The 12,073-nt window shown below is 36.9% G+C and overlaps 1 protein-coding gene across 19 annotated transcripts in view; it reads right to left on the bottom strand.

Moving 5' to 3' along the window:
* Nucleotides 1–12,073, bottom strand: part of HFM1 (helicase for meiosis 1) — a 125,123-nt gene that overhangs the window by 18,193 nt on the left and 94,857 nt on the right. For 18 of the 19 annotated variants that reach the window (XM_032361674.1, XM_032361680.1, XM_032361669.1 and 15 more), the window contains 2 exons: nt 3,203–3,283; nt 2,771–2,886 (listed from right to left, as the gene is read on the bottom strand). In XM_032361674.1, coding sequence (XP_032217565.1) covers nt 2,771–2,886; nt 3,203–3,283 — 197 coding nt within the window. Of the gene's footprint in view, nt 1–2,770; nt 2,887–3,202; nt 3,284–3,785; nt 3,800–12,073 lie in introns of those variants that run through there. The other variant, XM_032361683.1, reaches the window with a different exon arrangement.

Here is a 12,073-nt window from a genome sequence, read left to right as displayed (position 1 = left end):
GTGTAAGAGGGTTCCCCTTTCTCCACATCCCCTCCAACACATGTTGTTTCCTGTCTTGCTAATTTTGCAATTCTGATCATGTCACTCATTAAAACTCTTCAGTGGCCTCCCAATACTTTCATGATAAGGTCCAAATCTTTAAAATAGCAAAAATACCTTCATTATCTAGCTCTTACTTACCTCTTCAGCCTCATCTCTCACTACTCCCTTACTTGTGACTTAACTTCAGATACACTGTATAACCAATGTTTTAAAAGATGTCTCTCTTTCTCAGTTCTGGACCACTTCATATTTTCTATGTCTGGAATACTCTTCTATCCTTCTCCACCACCACTCTGGGGCCTATCTCTCCATACCTGACTTATGCCTAGAGATTCTTCAAGTCTCAGTCATATTTATTTGGAATCCTTTCTTCGCCTATCAAATCTGGACTGAGTTCACTTTCTATCCAATTTCAAGTTATCTTACACCTCTGTCACAGAATTCTCTATCACTGAAAAAGCCTATTTAGTTATTATTATTATTTTTTTAATTTTTATTTTTATTTGATAGACAGAGATCACAAGTAGGCAGAGAGGCAGGCAGAGAGAGAGAGGAAGGGAAGCAGGCTTCCTGCCGAGCAGAGAGCCTGATGCGGGGCTCAATCCCAGGATCCTGAGATCATGACCTGAGCTGAAGGCATCGGCTTAATCCACTGAGCCACCCAGGTGCCCCAGCCTATTTAGTTATTTATCCTTTACTCAGTTATAAGCTCTATGAGGACTGGGACTAAAACTGTCTTATTCACTGCTGTATCTTAGCACCTGTCACAGTACTTAGCATATTGTTTGTGCTCAATGAATGTGGAAGGAGGGCACTCAGCTGACTCAGTTGGAAGAATGTGAGACTTCTGATCTCAGGGTTGTGAGTTTGAGCCCTACTTTGAGTGTACAGACTACTAAAAATAATAACTTTCCTTTTTGAGAGAGGGAGAGAGGGGCACCAGGGTGGCTTAGTCAGTTGGGCATCTGTCTTTGGCTCAGGTCATGATCCCAGGGTCCTGGGATCAAGCCCCACATCTGGCTCCCTGTTCTGTGGGTAGCCTATTTCTCCCTCTCCCTCTGCCTGCTGCTCCTTCTGCTTTTGCTCTCTCTCTCTGTGTCAAATAAATATAAAAAAAAAAAAAAGTAAAAGAGGAAGAGAGAAAGGGAGGGAAAGGGCATAGGGTGAGGGAGAGATATAATTTTAAGCAGGCTCTTAAACCAGTGTGAAGCCCAACAAGGGGCTCCATCTCAACCCTGAGATTATCACCTTAGCCAAAATTCAGAGTCAGACACTTAACAGATCACCCAGGTGCCCCAATTAAATAAACTTTAAAAAAAAATGAATATGGAAGGAAAGAGGGAATAATATGGAATGGAGAAGGAAATAAGGAAAAAAGGATAAAAGAAAGGAAGGAAGGGAGAGGAAGGAAAAACTTGGGCTACTAAAAAATTAGTATCTCAGAGAAGATGGTGGCTGTTTCGACATGCATGCCTCTCCATTTCCCAGTATTCCCCTTATTTTAGCCGCATGACTTAAAATCTTCATTCTTATTAAAGCTCTAGAAAAGGGCTTTTCCTACCTCTTTTCTGTGGCCTGATCAATTATTTTGCCCTGAACATGATGAGGTAGGCTTAGAATAAGTCTGCTAGTGACCAGCCTATCAACCAGTAGAAACAACCATTATTTCAGGATTTGGAAAGGAGGCTCTTTCTCAGTACTCATCTAGGTGCATGAATCAAAATCAACTTTAGACTTTCCATACCACTCCAGCACAGATAGAACCAGGAAAGAGCAAGTGTGTCTAGTTTTAATTGCCGAACCAAGCCAAACTACATATCCCTCACCATTTCCTTCTTCTTTGGTTTAAAAACAAAAAACAAGGGCACCTGGGTGGCTCAGTGGGTTGAGCCTCTGCCTTCGGCTCGGGTCATGATCCCAGAGTCCTGGGATCGAGTCCTGCATCGGGCTCTCTGCTTGGCGGGGAGCCTGCTTCCTCCTCTCTCTCTCTCTCTCTCTCTGCCTACTTGTGATCTCTCTCTGTCAGATAAATAAGTAAAATCTTTTAAAAAAACAAAAACAAAAACAAAAAACTAGTAAGGGGCTGTAGAACTATGTCCCAAAAGTAGATTTACAAACTAATTATTAAGAACTACAATATTTTGGAGCACCTGGGTGACTTGGTTGGTCAAGCGGCTGCTTTCAGGTCAGGTCATGATCCCAGGGTCCTGGAATTGAGCCCCATATTGGGCTCCCTGCTCAGGAGGGAGTCTGCTTCTCCCTCTGCCTCTGCCCCTCCCCGTGGTTGTGCTCTCTCTTAGTACCTCTCTCTCTCTTAAATAAACAAATAAAATTAAAAAAAAAAGAACTATAATATCTTTTCTCTAGAAACAATATTTTAAAAATGGCCATACTCCCTAGGCAAGCCCTCAAGTAACTAAAATATACTTCAGATACCTACCTAACTGATACATAGAATAAAGGAATATTCATATACCTTAAATTACAAAACAAGGGCTAAATGTAATTAAAACTAACCTTGAGGGGCACCTGGGTGGCTCAGAGAGTTAAGCCCCTGCCTTCGGCTCAGGTCATGATCTCAGGGTCTTGGGATCAAGCCCTGCATCAGGCTCTCTGCTCAGCAGGGAGCCTGCTTCCTCCAATCTCTGCCTGCCTCTCTGCCTACTTGTGATCTCTGTCTGTCAAATAAATAAATAAAACCTTAAAAAAAAAGTGTTTTAAAACTAACCTTGAGACGTTTAACAGGAGGAAGTGATGAAACAGCATTCCTATTTCTTAAATCAGATAAATATGAAGAGATTGTTGGCTCTTTCATTTCTGACCTCTGTGCAACTCCAGTTTTACCTAAGAAAAGAAATTCTCAATTCTTTAGGTTAAACTTTAGGTAGTGTTCATGTAAAACCAAATTTCTTCATAACTTCTTTTTCTAAAAATTTTTTAATTTAAATTCAATTTAGTTAACATACCATATTATAAGTTTTGGGGGTAGATCTCCATAATTTCTAATCTAATTTTTTTCATGTTATCCACAAAGAAAGAAAATTATTTGAGTTATAAACTGCATAATATATATATCATACATAGGTAATTAGGATGTCATTACTATTCAAAGACTGTTCAATTTTTAAAACCTGAAATAAACTTCTTTTATGGAACTCACAGCAGTCATGTCCACATGTATGTTTATTTTTACAGTGATGATTACATTCTCGATTCCCAGGTTTTTTGCAAGCAGTCATTCCTAAATTAATATAAGAAAAACAAACATATTTTTTACTGTAGTTCCTTTTACAGAGTACAAAAAGTTATGGTTTTCACACTTTTTCAAAATGTTAGCCTATTTTATATGTAATTTTTAAAATGATACTTCTGACAACAGCTAGTCCCTGCTGGGCTATTAGCCCAATCCCAGCTCCTCACAAGGAGCGTCAACCACCTATAAGCTTCTCTTTACCTCCCTGACATAAACAGAGCCAATTATCACAGAGTATCAGTAACTCTTTTTTAAAAGATTTTATTTATTTAGTCACAAGAGACAGAGAGAGAGCAAGAAAGGCAGAGGGAGAAACAGACTCCACGCTGAGCAGGAAGCCTGACGCGAGACTCAATCCCAAAACCCCAGGATCATGACCTGAGCTGAAGGAAGACTCAACCATCTGAGCCACCCAGGCACCCAGAAATATAAGTAGCTCTTATCTTGAATGAGGTAAGAATAAGAAACTTCTCTGCTGCTTTATACTTACACTTAAAGTAGAACCTGGAAAGAAGCAAACATAATAGCATTTTGATGGTATCAGTGACAGTTTCTAGTACTTAGGACATCATACATATTTAATAAATGTTAGAAATATGTGTTTTGGGGGTATAAGGAATTTTCTGTATGAATTCACAGGAAAAAGATTGCTTCCAGCTTGACCCCCCAAGCTAGAACATCCAAATATATAATTTATTCTTCATTTATAATATTTTAAGTAGACTTTTTCTTGATCTTAGTAACAAGAGGGAAGGAAGAGACATCCGAACTGACAGAAAGGATCTGGACACGAGAAAGGGACCAGGGGAAGATGGTCCAGGTAGAGGGCATAATATTCAAAGACAGCAAACCACAGACTGTAGAAATAGAAATAACTTGACTTTTGTTGGAGCACAGATTTTAAGTGAACTAGAAATGTTGGAGGGAGTGAAGAGCTTTGAAAACCTTTGTAACATTTTCTGGTCTTTTACTCTTCATTTTCAGTGCTGTTGCTCAGTCAACTCTTTTCAAGACATGGCACATTTAGATAATAATATTTGTATAGCACCTGGAGTAAATGGATAAGGCAACTGGCTACATGCCTTAAGGGCCAAGCAGATCAATGTATTGGGTAGTGATAAAGTAACGAAAGGTCCCTGGCAGCTGAAAGCTGACAGGCTAAACCACAGTGTTCCGAAGTGAATATAAACAACTTTGGTAGAATATAAACAATACTCAGGTAAGGCCATTCTGTGACTGTAGTAAAGATCGAAATAAGACTACTGTGTAATTATCTCTGAAACTTGAGACAAGGACACTCAAGAACCACAAAAATAACGAAACATCCCCCTCTTCTGGCTAACACAAATGACTACTATTTCCATAATCTTCCCATATCTAAGATAAGATACACCAAAATATCTAATACTTCCCTTTTTTAAAGTATGTAATCTAGAATTGACCTCTGCTCTCCCTAAACCCTGCTAAGAATCACCAGCACAACCTAAAATCCTATAAATAATTTCTTCCCAACCCCTTGAGATAACCCACAGCTCTACCAGAGCTGTGGTCTTTTGCTGTAACAAGTCCAAAAATACTTAACTTTCCTCAACTACAGGTATGCTCCCAGTGGTCTTTAGATGAAAGGGTTCAACAATATATTTTGCAAGGTTTGCCATGGATTACTGGTTAGAAGTTTTGCTCCAGTTCAAAATTTCATCTCTCAGTTACCTGGTATCCTTGTCAAGTCCTACCATATTACAATTAATTATACATGCTGTTGTTTAGTTAGTCCTCCTGAAGTTCAACTCTGGTCAGATCATTTGTCCACCTAGAAATGTTAGTTACTTCCTGTGCCAGCAAATTAATTCCATATTTGAAGTCCTCCACAATGTAATTCTAGCCTCCCTTTCTGGTACCCTAAATACTAATCCTAATTCATCAAAACATATTTGGTTGCCATTATTCAAATCGTCTCAAGACATTCTATGATTATAACTTTGATATTACCTCTTGTTTTAGAAGCTGCTTACAGAAGCGTATCGACTTTCAAGACCAACTTAAATGGTACCTCTACCATGGAGATCTACTCTTATCACCCCATCTGAAGTGATTTTTCTCTTTTTTGAGCCCCTAGGGCATTTTCTTTGTCCCTCTTTACTCACTGCATGCTGCCTTATATATTCAAATGAGAAACACATGGTGAGGTACAGGGCACCTTAAACTAAAATAAGAAAACATAAGTTTTAATATGGGCTCTTAACTGTAAAAAAACAGATTAAAAACAGTATCTGTTTTGTTCACCTCATAGAGATGAAAAGATAAAATGAAATTAAGTATGTGAAGGCATTTCTAAATTAAGTGATAAACTAATATATTAGAGCATATATTATCTCTATTATTACTTAAGGATTATGCAAGTAACTATAAAATTAAAATTGTTTAGAATCCTATGAAGGAGAGGAACACAATGCTATATATATGATAATTGGAGGCACCATCCTAGGTAGGAATGTCTTGGAAGGCTTCCCTAACTTCCCTAACTCAACTGAGTTGAGGACAAAAGAAAGAATGGGAATTAAAAAGGCAAGGAGGGAGGAGAAAGAGAGCATGGCATATGCAAAAGCTCTATAAGGGAAAGCATGGCATATAGGAGAAATTGAAAGAAGGTCAGTGTGATTAATACTCAGCAAGTAAGAGAGAGCACGCACACAAGATGAGATTAGTAGAGAGTGGTCAGGCTATATTTGTAGAATGGCTCCACCATGGAACCCTGGTAATTCCATGTCTCTATATAGGCCATATCCAAGACTTAACTATTTATAGAATGCCCTCTGAACCTCTTTGGGACATGTCAAGATAGTCAGTCTTATGAGGTGGTGCTAAAAGACATTTCTCATCTGCTTCCTTAGCTTGCATGAGACTGCCATGAAGCAGTTTCTCATCTGCCTCTGGTTCCGGTAAGGCACTGGTCCTTCCACCTTGCCTCTTCCAAGGTACAGATACAGGCTATAAAACCACTTAATTGCAGCCTATAGTTGATGCCTCAAAAACAAAGCAGTCCACCATTGTGTTATCTGATCAGTGTTAACCTGTGGGATTAGGAATGCAAGCAACTGGTAACATGCTGATCTTATTTTGCTGTCCACATAAGTAATAAATTGTCTAGGTCCATTTAGGTCTCTAGTGTCCTTAACCAGCCAATTCTATGGAGGTGAGACAAGACTACCTAGCAACTGTCATCCCACTGCTGCTTAGGAATTGACTGACCATGTGACCTAGTAGGGATGTTAATGAATGGATCTTTTATTCTAAGGCCTAGGAGGAGACACTACAGTGATTTAATCAAGGAAGGAACATAATTAAATTCACAGTTTGAAAAAAAGGCTACCACAGGAGTCCAGGCAAAAAAATGATGGTAATTCAGTCTAGAGTGATGATACTACTAGAGTCAGAGAATGGGCTGATTTGAGAGCTAGACAGAAAGAAAAAATATCTTTAATACTGAATCAAGTGAGCACTTTTCTTTCTTGAGCTGCTGTCTTGTTTTCCCTGAAGTTTTGCTGCCTTTCTTTTAGTCTTAAATTTCTTTTAAGTGTATTCAATATTTCAGAGACAAAAATAAATACATGGAGACACCACCTATTTACTCCCCCTTCATCACTACTTCCTTTCTTAAGCCCTCCATCCTCCTCCTAACATATTGTAGGCCTGTCCTACAACTGTCCTCCAGAATTTCCTTTCATTAAGCTTCTTGAGTGAATCCACTATTCTTGGATTCTTTGACTTCTTTTTTGGTTAACTGCTTTGTTATATTGTGCTCATACTCAAGCAACTGCCTCAGAAAAGCTGTGTGTGAGTTCAACTTTCTAAATCCTTGGATGTATTAAGATTACTTTACTTTCACACTTAATAGTTTGGCTGGGTATAGAACACAGGGTTGAAAATCATTTTCCCCTGGACTTTTAAGTCTATTGTCTTCTACACCCAGTGCTGCTGATAAAGATGAACAAAATTTCAATTCTTGTTCCTTGAAAGTGTTTATGATTTTCTCTTTATGCACAATGTTCTGAAATGTTGCAATTATTCCTTCTTTGTAGATATTCTTTCATTCATCCTAACTAGCACTGACTAAGCCTTTTTGATATGCAGATCTATATCTCCAAGTGTAGAAAATTTTCTTAAATTATTTCTTCTGATTTGTTTGTTGTCTCTTTCTGGAACATTTATTAGTCAGCTACCAAACTCCTAGATTTCCCTTTATCTCTTTTATTTTCTGTCTCCCTGTCTAATTCCAGAGAATCAAGACTATCTAGATAAGAAATAGCAAATCTGAGATTCTAGTTAAGGTAGTCTAATTCCAGAGCTTGATCTCTCAACCACCTTGTCTCCCTCAAATAATGCATTTAATTTATTTAGGGAAGAAATCAAAGGATTTGGGGGGTGGGAAGTCAGGAGGAAAAGCCTTGTAGGTTGTTGTTTTGCAGTAAGGGATAAGGAATTGCTTTGTTCCTTAATCCAACTCCTAATAGATGCATTTCTAAACATCACCACAAGATGGTGTCCAATGATTATACACATTTATTCCCAGTGGTTGAAAACTATCTACCATCCGGCAGTTGAATTTTAAAGATTCTGGAGACACTCGCAAATTTCAAGGCAGAGTTGGCAAGTCTTGTTGGGAATGAAGACTGTATACAAGTTTGTTTATAGAATATTAGCAAACAGATATTAATTACCTAAGTGACAAAAACATTAAAGGTGTTAGAAATGGTACTTATATAAGTGCTTTTCCATCCCTACACCACTACCCATATCCTGATAATTGTCTGATTTTGTCTTATTAACAAACATAAGATTACAGAGATTGATAATTGGAAAAATTAGGTTCTCAAAGAAAACTGACCTAAGCTGTACTCTTAGGTATAATTTAAGGTTAATAAATCCCATATTCCCATTACTATAATAATCTGAAAGGCATATATTTTCATAGTTCTGTCACATATAGATTTGTATGTCTTTAAAGCCCCAATTCTAATTATTTAAAGTAAAATAAATTTATTAATGTCAACTAGAATTGTATTTAAGGAAAATATTTAAAATTACTTTAATAGGATCAGTAATGGCTGGTGGGGCAAGGGTTAGTTGTTTCAAAAAAAAATCAAAGAGGATGCCTGGGTGGCTCAAATGGTTAAGCACCTGCCTTTGGCTCAGGTCGGGATCCCAGGGTTCTGGGCTCCCTGCTGGGCGGAAAGCCTGCTTTCCCTCTCCCACTCCCCCTGCTTATGTTCCTGCTCTCGCTGTCTCTGTCAAATAAATAAATAAAATCTTTTTTTAAAAAATCAAAGAAAAATTGATAGTAGTAGGCACATTACACCTGACACACTTAGCCTTGCATCCTAATTATAAATTTAAGTAATTGGTCTCTGTATAGGCTACTGGAGTTAATATTTTTTTTTTAAAGATTTATTTCTTTATTTTAGAGAGGAGGGAGAGAGAGACGAGAGGGAAAGTGAGAATCTCCAGCAGACTCCATGCTGAAGGGGGAGCCCGACTCTGGGACTTGATACCACAACCCCAAGATCATGACCTGAGCCAAAATTAAGAGTCAGACAGGTTAAATGACTGAGCCACCCAGGCACTCCTGGGGTTAATATTTCTAAAAGAATATTACTTTGACTTTTGCAGTTCTGATTTATGTTAATTAGATTTATGCACTTTATGACTTTATTTTTTTTTTATTTTTTTTTTATTTTTATTTTTTATTATTATTTTTTTTTAAGATTCCATTTATTTATTTGACAGAGAGAGATCACAAGTAGGCAGAGAGGCAGGCAGAGAGAGAGGAGGAAGCAGGCTCCCTGCTGAGCAGAGAGCCCGATGTGGGACTCGATCCCAGGACCCTGAGACCATGACCTGAGCCGAAGGCAGCGGCTTAACCCACTGAGCCACCCAGGCACCCTCACTTTATGACTTTAAATGAGAGAGCATCCTCTCTAAATTTTTTGTCAAATACACTACCATTTTGTCATTTATTTATCAAGAAAACGGTAACACTAATGAATTGGAGTCCACAGTGCTCAGGCATTTCTTTTATCATTTTGTTTTTTCAAATATTTTAAATTTTCAACTCAGAATGGCATAGCAACTGTAAATGAATTTACTAATGTCAAATCAATTTTTTTCAAATTAAACAAAGTTCATACCTCTTACTGAGAATCTATTTAAAGGATCAAAAGTTTAAATGCCCAAATCTTATATATTAAGAATAGGCCTGAAAAAATTTTAAATACTTTACAGTCAAAAAAGTATATTTTTCACATTGTCATATCTTAAAAATAGCAAAAATATTTTTCCTTAAATTTTACAAAATGTTATCTATTTGACTATATAGATGAGAAACTACTGCTAAAAGAATGTTTTCAAACACAGGAAGCATGAAAATAATTTTTAGTTATATTATGTAAATTAAAGTGCATACTTCTGTTTTTATATATGGCCCCATAATTTGATATTATGATACTCAAGTATGTGCTGAACTTTCAAGCACATTTAGAAACAATTATTTAGCAACTATAGTCTCTGAACTGAATGTTAGTTTGTATCATTTAATAACATGGTCTGACAGGAAGTCAGAAAAATTGAAATTTGGATTGTTTTGAAAAAGCCAAATTTTGTTCTAAAAACCTTAGTAGGGTATAAATCTATGACCCCTTCATTGTGTCACATATTGAGAAAGGTGCAGATAGGATATGTATGTTATATTTAAAGGTGTAAGTATGTATCTTTATTTGGGGGATATATGAATTTGCATATAAGAACTGAATTATATAACTGGAATATTCACAAGATTTGGGATGGTTGAAAAATATAGATTTGAAGGAGTACATGCAACCCAATGTTTATAGCAGCATTATCAAGAGTAACCAGAATCTAGAAAGTGTCCCAATGTCCACTGACTGATGAATGGACAAGGAAGATGTGGTATATGTATGTATATACACACACACACAAACACACACAATGAAATATCACTCAGCCATCAAAAATAGTGAAACCTTGTCATTTACAAAGATGTGCGTGGAGCTAGAGTGCATTATGCTAAGAGAAATAAGTTAGTCAGAGAAAGACAAATACCATATAATTTCACTCCTATATGGAATTTGAGAATGAAAGAGATGAACATGTGGGAAGGGTGGGGAAAAAAGAGAGAGGGAAACAAACCAAGCGAGACTCTTAATGATAGAGAACTGAGAGTTGATGGAGGGAAGTAGGAGGAGATGGGCTACATGGGTGATGGGTATTAAGGAGAGCACTTGTTATCATGAGCACTGTGTATTGTACGCAAGTCATGAATCACTGAAGTCTACTCCTGAAACCAATACTGCACTGTATGTTAACTAACTAGAATTTAAATAAAAATTTGAAAAAAAAAAAAAAAAGATTTGGGATGGTATATTTGAAGGGTGTGTGTGTGCGTGTGAGTGTAATAAAATATTATTTGTTTGATAGGAAGCATCTTTTACCCGTTTTCAAGGACTGTGCAAAATACATAGGGAATTTTTGCCCTTATAGAAGATTCATGCTAGCAGAAAGTATAGTAAACATTCCAACTTCTCATTACAATTTTAAGTAAGAAACAAATCAAGCTACTTTAAACAAAAAGAGCTGGTGAGTGGGGGAAATGTGTTACATGAACACAGATATGTCACAGAATCCAAAGCAGCAATTCAGCGAGGCATCAGAAGGGACTAAAACCAAGAAACAGGAAGTCATCAGAATCCCAGCTCTGGCATTCTCACCTTTGCACCTCTCTGCACCTCTGCTTTAGTTTTCTGTTTCAAAACCCAGCTTTCTGTGATCCTTTCTGCATGTGGTAAAGGATGGGCAGCTGATGGCTCTGAGTTTATATTATCTTTATGCAGCTCTAATTCTAAATTGTCTTTTTTTAAACTGGTTTCTGATGCTAGTATAAAGGGCATTTTAAAAAATGATTATTTCTATTCCTTTTTTGTTTGCTGGCATATAGTAATACTATTGTTTTTCAAATTTTTTAGTTGAAATATAATTCATACCATAAAATCTATTCTTTTAAAGTGTACAGTTTGGTAGGTTTTTAGTATATTCCCAAGGTTGTGTAACCATCACTGTATCTAATTCCAGAACATTGTCACCTTAAAAAAATCACATAGCTATTAGTAGTTACTCTTTAGTTCTTCCTACACCCAGCCTCTGCAACAACTAATCAACTTTCTATCTCTATAAATTTGCCTATTCTACACTTCCCATATAAATGGATCCTAACAATATCTGACCGTTTGAGAATGGCTTCTTTCATTAGCATAATCTTTTCAGGGATTATCCATGTATCAGTAGTTTATTCTTTATGGCTGAATATTCCATTATATGGTTATACTACATTTAACTTATTCATTCCATGAGTTGGTAAACATTTCAGTTGTTTCTATTTTTTTACTATTATGAATAATGATGCTATAAACATTCACATGCTAGTTTTTATATGTTTTCAATTCTTTTGGATATAAACACAGAAAAGGAACTGCTGGGTTGCATGATAATTCTATGCTTAACTTCTTGAGGAACGGGCAAACTGTTTTCCAAAGCAGCTGCACAATTTCACATTCCCATAGCAGTGCTATGAGGGTTTCAATGTCTATACATCCTCACCAACACTTTACTATTGTCCATCTTTTTGACTAAAGTGGGTGGGAAGTAAGTGTCACATTGTGGTTTTGATTTGCATTTCCATCTTGACTAATGATGTTGAGCAACTTTTCA

The sequence above is a fragment of the Mustela erminea genome, chromosome 10 (genome assembly GCF_009829155.1).
Source record: "Mustela erminea isolate mMusErm1 chromosome 10, mMusErm1.Pri, whole genome shotgun sequence".
NCBI lineage: Eukaryota > Metazoa > Chordata > Mammalia > Carnivora > Mustelidae > Mustela > Mustela erminea.
This window is presented reverse-complemented; position numbering and strand designations above follow the sequence as displayed.